The sequence below is a fragment of the Vitis vinifera genome, chromosome 18 (assembly GCF_030704535.1).
Source record: "Vitis vinifera cultivar Pinot Noir 40024 chromosome 18, ASM3070453v1".
Taxonomy (NCBI): Eukaryota; Viridiplantae; Streptophyta; class Magnoliopsida; order Vitales; family Vitaceae; genus Vitis; species Vitis vinifera.
Genome location: NC_081822.1, coordinates 14,969,384 through 14,982,756, shown reverse-complemented (window position 1 = coordinate 14,982,756; position 13,373 = coordinate 14,969,384). Strand labels below are relative to the sequence as shown.

Sequence of the window (13,373 nt, the reverse complement as noted above, 5' to 3'; positions counted from 1 at the left end):
AAGGCCTAAGTAAGAAAGTGCCTATGAACACTTCACTAACAAAGTGGCTTAGGATGCCTAGCTAAGAAAGTGGCTTCGAACACCTAACTAAGAAAATGGCTCTAAATGCTTAGTTGAGAAAGTGGCTCTAAACGCCCAACGGAGCAATTAGCACTGGACACCTAAGTGAGAAGGTGGCTATGAACACCTAATTATGAAAATGTCTTTGAATGCCTAAGTGAGAAAGTGGCTCTAAATGCCTAATTTAGAAAGTGGCTTTGAACACTTAATTGAGAAAGTGTCTCCAAATGCCTAATAGAGAGAAAGTGGATCTTAACTCCTAATTGAGAAAGTGACTCTGAACGCCAAAGTGACGAAGTGGTTGTGAAGGCAAAAGTTAGAAAATGGCTCTGAATACCTAAGTGAGCAAGTGTCTCTGAGCGCCTAAGTGAGAAAGTGGCTTTGAACGGCTGAGTAACAAAGTAGCACTAAACACTTAATTAAGAAAGTGGCTCTAAACACCTAATTGAGGAAGTGATTGTAAATGCTTAATTGAGAAAGTGAATTTGAACGCCTAAGTAAGAAAGTAACTCTGAATGCCTAACTGTGAAAGGGGCTTTGAATGCCTAACTGAGAAAGTGGCTCCGAATGCCTAAGTGAGAAACTAGCTTTGAACTCCTAAGTGAGAAAATGGTATTGAACGCCTAATTGAGAAAGTGGCTCTTAATGCCTAATTGAGAAAATGGCCCTTAATGGCTAATTGAGAAAGTGACTCTTAACTCCTAATTGAGAAAGTGGCTCTGAACACCTAGCTGAGCAATTGGCACTGAAAGCCTAAGTGAGAAGTGGCTATGAATTCCTAACTGAGAACATGACTCCAAATGCCTACCTGAGAAAACGGCTCTAAACGCCTATGTGAGAAAGTGGCTTTGACCGCCTAATTGTGAAAGTGGCTCTAAACGCCTAACTAAGAAAGTGGCTTTGAATGCCTAACTAGGAAAGTGGAACTTAAGTCCTTACTAAGAAAGTTGCTCTAAACCCCTAACTTAGAAAGTGGCTCTGAAGGCCTATCTCTGAAAATGGCTCTAAAAGTCTAATTGAGAAAGTGGCTCTGATTGCCTTACTAAGAAAATGGATTTGATTGCCTTACTAAGAAAGTGGCTCTAAATGTCTAACTAAGAAAGTGGTTATGAACATTGAATTGAGAAAGTGGCCCTAAACGCCTAACTAAGAAAGTGGCTTTGGGCGTTTAAGTGAGAAAGTAGCTTTGAATGCCTAAGTGAGATAGTGGCTCTGAACGCCTAACTGAGAAAGTGGCTTTGGTTGCCTAATAGAGAAAGTGGCTCTAAATGCCAAAGTGAGAAAGTCTCTATGAACGCCTAATTTAGAAAGTGGCTCTGAACGCCTAATTGAGAAAGTGGGTCTGAACGCCTAAGTGAGAAAGTGGCTTTACACACCTAACTGATAAAGTGACTCTGAATGCTTAATTAAGAAAGTGCCTCTGAACGCCTAATTAAGAAAGTGCCTCTGAATGCCTAACTGTGAAATTGGCTTTGAACGCCTAACTGAGAAAGTCCCTTTAAACGCCTAACTCTAAAAGTGGCTCTAAAATGTCTAACTGAGAAAGTACCTCTAAATGCCTAAGTGAGAGTGCCTTTAATCGCATAAGTGAGAAAGTAGTAAGGCAATCCATTTGAGGTTGTAGTGCACTATTGGGATTAAGCCCCTAAAAGCAAGACAAGATGTAACAAATTCAAACTTGACTATCCCTTGTTATCCCTTTGGTGTATTCACATTGATTTGAAAATTTAGCCCATATCCCTTATATTGTACATGACTTAAGTATATTTAGAGTCGTACAAAGGATGCAAGTCATGGGTTCTCTATAAATAGATAAGTTGTCCACAATTAATTCATGGATTTGGGCAATCCAGTGGAGACTGTAATGCACCACCTCTTAATTTGAGGGATAGCTTGTCTTGTTCATTGAAATGGGTTTCCCATGGTGAATGCACTAGTGTATTTAATGCACATTGTATAAAACCTAAGGTACATTATGACCTAAGGCTATTAGTCATCATGATTCACAAAGCTACTATACTAGATGGACTCTCAACCTTAAGAGGTTATTAAGTATGTACCAAAATCAACAGGAGGCTTTGACCTGTAAGTGAGACCCTAAAGTGGTCATATATACCTAAGGATTGGGTCACTATTGATGAAGGTTGGGGGCAACAACTATTCTCAATGGAGGCACCATGATGTCTCATGGGATTGAGACAACGTCTCCTCTTGGATGATCCAAAAGACATGTGATCATGAAATCTATGGTTTCATAGTAATTCCTTAAGTATAATTTAACATATGCTCTTTACGAAATAGAAAGTGTTATTTGATCACATAATGAGTGGATCGATAACTCAAGGATTGAAGAGGTAATCTTAATAGATGATAGGATTATCATGTTAGATTATGGACACTAGTTCATGGGAGTCTATATGCAGTGGATAGTAAGTCACAGACCCAAGCTTTTGTTAGGATTGAGCCCTTAAAAGCAAGACATGATGTAACAAAGTTAGAAAAAACTATCCCCTTGTTATCTTTTTATTGTATTAACATTTATTTGAGCATTCAGCTCATGTCTCTTACATTGTACATGACTTAGGTGTACTAGGAGTTGCACAGAAGATACAAGTCATGGGTTCCTTGTACATAGATAAATTGTCCATAGTCGGTTCATGGATTTGGGCAATTCAGTAGAGATTATAGTGCACTACCTCCTAATTGAAGGGATGACTTGTCTTAGTTGTCATGATAGGTTTCCCATAGTGAGTGCACTAGTGTATGTGATGCACACTAAACAAGACCTACGGTGAATTAGATGCAAGGCTATCAATTGTCATGATTCACCAAGCTACTATACTACATGGACTCTCAACCTGGAGAGGATATTAAGTCTGTGCCAAAATCAATAGAAGGCTTTGACCTATAGGTAAGACCCGTAAGTGGTCATATGTCCCTATGGATTGGGTTACTATTAATGAAGGCAATAGGTATTCTCAATAGAGACACCATGATATCTCATAGATTGAGACAGTGTGTCCTCTTATGTGATCCAAAGGACATGTGATCATGAAATTTGTGGTCATAGTAATTCTTTTAGTGGAATTTGGCATATACTCATTAGAGCAAGAGTATGTCAATTGATCACATAATAAGTGGGATTTATAACTCAAGGATCTAAGAGGTAATCGTGATAGGGAATAGCACTACCTTACTAGATTACAAACACCAGTTCATGGAGAGTCTGCATGCAGTGAACAATAGGTCAACGACCTGAGCTTCATCCCATTGTTATTTACATAGGGTGCTAGAGTACAATTATTTCTCTTTAGTTGAATGTTGAATAAATTTTAGAATTAGATTCTAAGGGAGCCAGTACTCGTATGGGTCTTAGTGGTCCCTGTACTGAGTTCAAATACCATGATGACATGGTTTATGAGGATTGGATTGGCTCTAGGTTCACTCATGTGCATAAAGGTGTTTTGGTAATTACACTAAGTTGAAATGGGAATAGTGAATAAGGTCTTTAAATTAAGCTAATTAATTAATTAGATGGCCCTATGTTGTTAATTAATCAATTAAGACCCAATTTGGGCTAAATTAAGTGACCCAAGCCTTGGTAGGCTCAAGTCACTTAAGCTTAGTAAGGGAATCGTATAAATACCCCTTTATGGGGTTAGGATTTCCTTATGACTTTACTTAGTCATCTTCTACCTTCAGAGAGAAAGAGAGTCGTAGCTTCCTCCCTTCTAAATCCGACACTTTGGAGTGCCAAGATCGTGGTTTGAGTCATGGGGCGAAAGATATTTGGTGTACAAGTTTGTTCTTCACCACTAAGAATTGATCTAGGAACATCTAGATCTAGGTATGAGTGTTATAACTCTAGATCTTTATTCTAATAAGGTTTTTATAGCCACATATTTCTATCGCAATAGATTTAGAAAAGCCTAAGATAGTTTTCATTCACCCTACAAGATCTAGGGACAAGAAATTAAGAAATCTGGATATTCCCAATAGCTTCCTCTCATTGTTATTTACATAAGATACTGAAGTGCAGTTGATCCTCTTTAGAGGAATGTTGAATAAACTTCAAAATTGGATTTTGAGGGAGCCAATACTCCTATAGGTCCCAATGGTCCCTACTTTGAGCTCATATACCATGATGACACAATTTTTTACTGTTGGATTGGCTTTAAGTTCACTCTTATGCATAAGGGTGTTTTAGTAATTACATAAGGTTGCACAGGAGATAGTGAACAAGATATCTAGATTAGACTAATTGATTAATTAGATGGTCTTGTCTGGTTAATTAATCAATTAGGACCTGTTTTGGGCTAGATTAAGAAACCCAAGCCTTGATGGGCTCAAGTCATTTAAGCCCAATAGGCAACCCTATAAATACCCCCTTAGGGGTTTAGGTTTCTTAATGACTTCCAGTTAGTCATATTCCAACTCCAAAGGGAGAGAGAACCAAAGGTTCCTCCTTTCCATTACCCACACTATGAAGTGCTAAGATTGTGGTTAGAGGCATTAGGCGAAAGATCTTTGGTGTACGAGACCTTCAGACTTCTTTTCCATGTGGAATTGATTTGAAACATCTAGATCTAGGTATGAGCCTTTTCTTCTCTATATCTTTATCTTAATATGATTTTTGTAGTCATATGTTTCCGTTTTGATAGATTTAGAGAAGCCTAGGATAATTTGCATACACCATATGAGATCTAGGGCTAAGGAATGGAGAAATTTGGATTTCCCTACATGTTCCTCCTAATTGGAGGGATGGCTGATCATGGCTATCGAGATGGGTTTCTCATGGTGAGTGCACTAGTATGTCTGGTTACACATTAGATAAGGCCTATAGTGAGTCATGACTTAAGGCTATGAAGTAGTCATGACTTCACCAAGCTACTTCCTTGTGTTATCTCTCAATATTGAGAGAATACTAAGCTTATGCTAAAGTTAGTAGTGGTTTTAACTTATGGATGAGATCATAAGTTAATCATATATTCCCTATAGATTGAATCATTATTGATAGAAGTTGGTAGCAATAGGTATTCTCAATAGAGGCACCATGATATCTTATGAGATTGAGACAAAGTGTCCCATTGGGTGATCCTAAGGAGGTATGTTCATGTAAACTATGGTCATAATAGTTCCTTAAGTGAAATTTGACATAGGCTTTTTGAGAACTAAGACATGTGAGTTGAACACATAATAGAAGAATTTATAACTGAAGGATAGTAAAGGTAGTCTTAAAAAGTTAATAGCTTTCTCCTTGCTAAACTAAGGACACCAATTCATGGGGAGACTAAACATAATGGATAGCAAGTCACAGACCCTAGCACTTTGTGTCTCGTTATCATTTACATAAGGTAATAATGTAGTTGTTTCTCTACAGTGAGATGTTAAATCAACTTCAGAATTGGATTCTAAGGGAGACAATGCTATGTCATGGGTTCTAGTGGTCCTACTCAAGCTCATATACCTTGTTAGCATGGTTTATGAGGGTTAGATTGACTCTTTGTTCACTTATGAGCATAAGGGTGTTTTGGTAATTATGCAAAGTTTCATATGGGTTAGTGAACAACATCTCTGGATTGAGTTAATTGATTAATTAGATGGTCTTGTGGGGCTAATTAATCAATTAGGACCCAATTTAGGCTAAATTATGGGATCCAAGCCCATATGGGCTCAAATCACTTAAGTCTAGTTAGGAACCCTATAAATAGCCCCTAGGGGTTAGAATTTACATTACTTTTGTCTTCCCTTATCTAGAGAGAAGAAAGAGTCATAGCCTCCACCTTCTCAAACTTCTCTCCATTTATGTGTTAAAAAATGAGGTTCAATCATCAGCAAAAGATCATGGGTCTACGAGACTTCCAATAACATCGATTTGATTCATCAACACTTGGATTTAAGGTTTGGGAACATCCAAACCTAAAGGTTAGCACTTTAACCCTAAAGATCAATTTTTTATCAAATTAGTAATATTTCCATTGCTTAGATTTAAGATGCTAACATAAGTCACTTAAGCCCAATTAGGGAACTCTATAAATACCCCCTTAGGGGTTAGGGTTTTCTGGTTAGTAGTCTTCCACCATCCAAAAAGAAAAGAGAGACCTAGCCTTCACCCTTCTTATCAGTTGACTACCAAGTGCAAGGTTAAGTCATCCTAGTGGAAGATTGTGGATATATGAAACTTCCTACTACTACAATTTGATTCTACATTGAATGGAATAGGTTTGGGAGAGTCCAAATTTGAGGTATTGTATTCTATAGCACTTAATTTAGATCCTTTTATTGAAAAGCTCATTACTTGCTTCCATTGCTAGTATCTAATGACCAAGAAAAGTTTTTATTGTACCTAACCTGGTTTGGGTATAAGGAATAGAGAGATTTGATTTTCCTTACACATTCACCGCATTAGATTTTTGACAATTATTCATAAGGAGTCTGTATATAGTAGATATTAGATTGCGGACCCAAATTCTATTATCTCATTTTAATATGCATGGGATACTAAAGCATAGATGACTCTCTATAGTGAGATATTGAATCAACTTTATAATTGGATTCTAAGGGAGATAAAATTTTCCTATGGGTGTTAATAGTCCCTGCTCAAGCTTATTTTCCATGATGACATGGTTTATAAGGGTTAATTGTATTCTTTGTTCACTTGTATGAATAAGGGCATTTTAGTAAATGCATAAGATTGAATAGAAACTTGTGAATGGTCTCTCTAGATTAAACTAATTGATTAATTCAAACCCAATAGGAATAATTAATCAATTGGGACACAAGTGGGCTAGTTTAAGTGACCCAAGTCCAAGATGGGCCCAAATCACTTAAGCCCATAGGAAGCCTATATCAACCCATTTTAAGGGTCAAGGCCTCACATTTTTGCCTCTCTTATATTTCAATCTTTACAGAGAGAAAGAACTCTAGCCACCAACCCTTTCAGAGGATTCCACATCTCGCATCTTAGGATCCAAAAGAAGCCATTAGAGGGAAGGTTATTATGTTTTGAGATCTACCATGCATTTGCCATATTTTCACCAACAGGAATTGGTATGGGAACATCAAGATCTGAAGTAAAGCACTAACTTTCTAAATCTAAAGTTTTAGATGTTTGTTGGCTTTCATTACTAAGATCTAGAACCCTAAGAAGGTTTGTCTATACCCTAAAGGTGGAATGGACCACTCCAAATATTTCCTACACACTATTGTACTTTAAATAGATATATTAAAGCAATTGAAATATTTAAAAAGACCCCAAAAAAAAGGATAATTTTATCTAAGCAGAAATTTATTAAAAAATTAGAGTAGACTCTGCTTTGCCAAATATTAATTTGAATGACCTTAAAAACTCTAGAGTTTCAATTATTTTTCCAACAAAAACATGTATTTTGAGACAATGGTTTTTCCTTCAACTACATATCAATTCAAATTTATTTAATATTTCTCCTATAAAAAATGAAGAATTTTAAGCTTTTTTCTCCCTTAAAATAAATAAATAAATAAGAATTGGAAATTGTATATGTTTTAAAATAATTGTCATGATAATAATTTCTTTTGTTATTTTTATGGTGAGGGCTTTTTTCATTTTCATGTGGAACCATATTAGAGATTTTGGATTTCTTTTGAACTTTTAAATTTTCTTTTTCAAGTGTTTTATGATAAAAATAAAAAAATAAACAATATCAAAATACTCAACCTAAACAAGGTTGGAGTCCAAGAATGGTGTTGACATTTGAACATAAATATAATCCTTCTTTGTTATCCTTCAAAAACTAAATATATCACAGTATAATAGTAAAACAGTACTCATACCCTAGCGAATATGGTTATCAAACAAAAGGACAAAAGGAAAAAATCGTTGAAGGATAAAAAGGAAAAGTTAATAGACCACAAGCACAAGTAACTTTACAATGTAGGAGAAACCACCGAAGCACTTCCAATCCTGTTAGGTTTTCTTTTCCATTCTTTTCCTTTCAAAAGGTACAAGACACAAGTTAAAATGGTATTGCACTCCAATACTCATCTAATTCATGGGCAAGACAGCAGACGCATCTCAGAAAATGTCCAATAACTAAAGCATATTGTTTTTGCTTATGGCAAAGACGTATATGAAACCAAGAATAGAGTACATGCTTATCGATCACCAAGTTAGGATTGATGTTAAAGCCAAAATAACCATGATGATTAATTTACTATATAAAAAATTGACTGCAATAAATCCTTGATTCTGAAAGCCTTACAGACAAATCTTACAATTAGCAGATTCTTTTTTTCTTTTTTTCCTTTAACTTCAAACTATTGTGTTTCATTAGCCATAAATGCCATTTTCACTCAAGATCACTAGCAGAAACCAAAAGTATTTGCATTTCAATTCTCTAATTGTGAGATTCATTATTTGAATATGATAAAACAGTTGTATGGAGAAAATATATAGCAAAAATGATGAATGTGTTAGAAGAAGATCGAGCATCATCTATCATATACAATGCCATGCAGAGGCCGTTATCAGACACCTATCTTGCCACCCAAGAGAAATAGCCCTTTCATCATCTCTTTCAAAAACTCTAAACCCACCACTCTCTCCATCAAATTGAAGAGGACAGTAATGGCTTCTGATTTTCAGAAGAAGTTTGGCCTGTATCATGGACTTTGAGCTCAATTTGATCCCTGTAAATCCATGGCTCTCCATCCTTCCCTTCCACGTCTCCATCTTCTCATATCTTGGACAGTTGGTATCATCCTTGTCGTAGTTCAACATGCTTTTGATCTCTTTTCCCAGATGGTTCTTCTCGATGCTCAACCTCTCGGGACTCTCTAGTGGGAGGCAGTCATCCAATGAATCAAACATGGCTGCAAAATAATGCAAAGACTCCATGAATCTCGATAAGAAGCTTTGGGGGCTTCTGCTTCCTTCTTGTTCCACCAAGATTACAATGGAGGGGTTAAGTGAATGTACTGATTTCAAAGTTTCTGAAATCTTCAAAAAACTAGTCAAGGTGTTGAGATGAAAAACTAGGTTTGCGGCAACTGTTTCATTCTTCTTTTTCCTCAGGTTAGTGAGTTTGGAGCCTCTTAATAGCCCTTGGAACTCAAATACTAGGTTCCGAAAAGCCTTTGAGAAGCTTATCAGCCTAGTCTCGGTTTCCTGTAGCTCGTCCAAGCTTCTTCCGAATCCTGTTATCCGGAGGGAGATTCGATTTCCACTGGTTGCCTTTTCAGCAAGGGATTGTATAAGGGAAGGCCACTGGAAGCCATATGAGACATCAAAATCGACTACATGTAATGCCCGATTGTTGTTCTCTTCCTCCTCCTCAAATGCTTCGATTATAGCCTGATTTGCTGTGAAATGAGCGAATTGGTAGTATGGAGACACGCGGTAGAGATCGGTGTGTGCTAAGAACTCTTCCTCAGGCGTCGGTTCCTTCATGATCATGTCATAGAAGGGGGATTTCCGGGTGAGAAGCTTTGCTGCCAACCCATCTGCGAAATAGGCTACCACGCGTTGCACAGAGTCGCCGTTCAAGCACACGCTTTGGTACAGCTCCCTTAGGTTCTCCGCAGCCACGCTCACGTTGTTTTCATCGACTGCAGTGGCTGTTATAAGCAACAAATGGATCAAATGAAGGCCTTTTCCATCTTCAACCACCCCTTTTCTTTTGTGGTCGAGTTTTAACATTTGCTCTCTCATCTGAAGGAGCTTGAATATCAACCCTTCACAGCCTTCATACGAACTCAAGCTGTCCAAAACCTCCCTCCTCTTCCTCTTCCTCTTCCTCTCCACCCCGGAATCTGTAACAATCGCAAGGCTAAGATCCAAAAGCCCCTCGTCATCGATATCTTCCATTTGAGGTAGAGATACGCAGAAGGTGTAGAAGGTGAGAAACAAAGATAATGGTTGAGCTTTAAGCAAAAGAAGTGGAATGGGAATAACCCATAAAAATTCCCTTGTGTCATAACATGAGAATAAAACCAAACACAATAGATGTCAACAGAGATCTCTAGTTTTTGTTTTTATTCCTCAACATGAGAAGTAGAGATAAAAAGGGTATCTTTATGTTCCCTATGAATCAGTGTCTTTAGGTCAAGGAAGAGTTCCATTTTCCTTTTTTTTCCATTCTTTATAGCCGTTTTGAAGGGCCATGAAAGGGTCCGGTTTCGGGTCCTTTGGTGGTTCGGAAGGCGCAAAAGATGCCATCTGAAGTCGACAAAAAACAGCGGAAAAAATGTGGAATCCAACCTACCGTCCCTGGAGACTTGTCCTCGCATTTTCTTTCTAGAAACCCCACCAAATACCTTTCTTTATACTTAGCTTATCATCCCATGTATTATTCTTCTTTTCTATGTTTTTTTGGGGTTGCAATTGCAATTGTATATCAAAGTGCATGCCTCATTTGGGACGTGTCCAATTATGTATGCATATTGAACTTTTGTTCCAATCTATGGATTGCCCATTATTTTAAGGAATCCTTAGGCGGCAAGTACACAACCCTTTCAACTAGAGGGCATTTTAGTCATTTTGTGTCGCATATTGATTAGTATTTATAGTTAGTGTAGTGATTAACTAGTCATTTTGATTAATTATAAATCATATTATTGATGAATGATCCAAGTTAACATCTCTTTACAATGGACGAAGTGTTATTCACATGTAACAATTTGTTCCCAATATTGTCTATTATAGGTCCAAAGGGTCCCATGACTTTAAAATGTATCTATAACACAACTTTTTCTCATATCTAATATAAGTTATCGCAATCATCCCCCATGTAAATGCAATGACCTTATTGTGTCTTATAAGATTATAAGGTTAAATAAACATGCATCCTTTACACGTGAGGGTCAAACAAAGGTTCATATCATGGTTGATGATCAACTTGGATACCATTTGTAACAGTAGCTTTTAATTGTGTAGATATTGTATGCTTCAAAATATTATATTGTGATATCTCATATCATATAAGGAAAAACATTTTTTATACTATATTTGTATGAACTCTTTGTTAATATTATAGATGCGTTTTAAAATTCTAAAGACTCTTTAAGTTAAAAATAGACAATATCTATATGGTTGGTAGCATATTATTACAAATGATATCAAAATCAATCCTCGATCTCGGTCTAATAGTTTGTTTGACCCCACAAAAAATATATAATTGTTTAGTCTCACAATTCCATGGGATGTGACAAGGATGTCATGTTTACATCGAAAGGTGATTATAATATTTCACTTTAGATAGTAAAAAAAATATCTAGATATTTATAAGTTCTTCTTAACCTTGTAAACATATTTTAAACCTAGATATAAAGGTATTTTGGGTCCAAAGCTAACAAATAATATCTATCAAAGTGGAAAAGGATCGTTACACTACAAGCTCATTTTTCCACATGCATTTGGCTTAAGAATTAATTAATTTATTAATGGGAAATAGTATACATTTTGAAATTGATTCTTTTCCCAAATTATTTTTGTTAAACTAATAATTAAAAACTTTAAGTCATTAGGTAACGATCTAATAAAATAGTTAAACACCTGATACTCAAATCCTGTACACACCAAATGTAGTATATATGTGGGGTTCTACAAAATGGGGAATAATAGAAATGATAACCTTTGAATCCATCGAACTCTAAAGAGATTTTGAAAGCTAGGATCAATTAATTAAGGAAAAACCAAAAGTAATTCAAAGAAAAAAAAAATATGAGTCAGTTAAGCATATTCAAATAACTCTAATCTCATATTAAATTATGGGTTATTTGATTAAAAGGCCTATTAAAAACTCAATTTTAGAAATCTAACCCTTCATCATTTTTTAACCACATTTTGACTAAAATGTCCCTATTCTTTTCTTATAAAAATAATTTTTTCTTTTAAAACATCCATGTAAATACTTGAAATAATCAATAACATTTATGTCATAAATGGATTACTCTTCAAACAAAAACATAAAAGAGGTTAAATTTAAAAATATAAGGATTATTTCATCATTTTTAACTAATTAATTCTTAAATTATCTGGTAGTAAGAAATACTTCTTAGACCATTACATAAATAGCAAAAAAATACATGTTAAATTAAATACTTAGCCATTACATGGGAGGCAAAAAAATGCATAATATTAAATTAACTAGAATTCAATAATTCTCAACACTAATTAAGAAAAACAAAGAGTGGCAGTTTAAGAAAAAGAAGATGTGTCCATCAAACATGTATACAAAAAGCTAGTATCCAAGAAATTCACTAGTCAACCAACAGTGCACTCAACATTGTTTTCACTCTTTCCTTGTTCCTTCCTAGTTATTCTAACAAAGTCCAACTTACACAGTAAACTGGAACTTATTCTTTGTATGCGTAGATATATTACCTGAAAGGGAGTCACGATACATTGCATACTACTTTAAAGAACTTCCCAGCTGTTTCCTCTCTTGTTTGAGACGAGTTTATCCATATTCAAATATCCACCTACTCTTCCTTTCCTGGCCATGTTTCTTGTTCCTGGCTGTGTTCAAATCTAACCAAACATGACTCCAAAAAAAATGTATTTTCGGGCGCAAGGACATCGAATCTAGCGGAAGGAATAAACAGGCAAATCATAGACAGTCCAAACAAGGCCAGCATCTGCCGTAAAAACTCACATAAGACATAGATATTGATGTTGATTTCTCATATTTTCAATGTCTTGTTCAAGGAGGACATGTATTAATTATTACTCTACACTTGGCCATTGTTGATTTTGATTAGTAGTGAAGGTATCGTTCGTTAGTTTATTAAGCTGTAGGCAAAGTGATGATACCGTTGTAGACTACAAGATCGACATATGGCGACTTCTCACATATCCTATCAAAGTACAATTGTTCTTCTATACCCCAATGTGCATTGATCCAACATTGGGATATCAGAAGCCTGAAATTTAGATTGATGTAAAACTAGGGAGGTTTGATTATTGAGGAACATAATCAGAGTTTTGATATCTTTTGTAAATTTGATCGGTATCAAACTTATTATAATGGAAATGATCATGAATATGTTCATTTTCCCTTCTTGTTTTCAATGGTTATGAAATAATGCAAAGAATTGTTATGTTTGGTTCCTTACAAGTATTGAAAAAAGAAAATTAATATTAAGAGAAAAAAAATTTCTTAAGAAAATAATTTTCTCAAGTTCCAATTTCATGAAAATATATTTTTCTTGTCCTTCTTTTCATTGACTCTTCAAATCTAAACATACTTTAAGGTTATGTTTTGTTCTCATAAAATTTGAGGAAAAATGTAAAGGAAAGAAAGTACAAATGAAAAGTAGAAGGAAAGAAAAAATTA

At 35.5% G+C, this 13,373-nt stretch overlaps 1 protein-coding gene across 1 annotated transcript; it reads right to left on the bottom strand.

Moving 5' to 3' along the window:
- Window positions 1-8,488: 8,488 nt before the first annotated feature.
- Window positions 8,489-10,206, bottom strand: LOC100242818 (GRAS family protein RAM1). The gene has a single exon (XM_002266176.4). It carries the CDS (start codon window positions 9,902-9,904, stop codon window positions 8,537-8,539), a length of 1,368 nt encoding a protein of 455 aa, XP_002266212.1. The 5' UTR covers window positions 9,905-10,206; the 3' UTR covers window positions 8,489-8,536.
- Window positions 10,207-13,373: the final 3,167 nt, after the last annotated feature.

Coding starts and splice junctions, on each gene's coding strand:
- LOC100242818 (XM_002266176.4), bottom strand. CDS start 9,904: ATGGAAGATATCGATGACGAGGGGCTTTTGGATCTTAGCCTTGCGATT.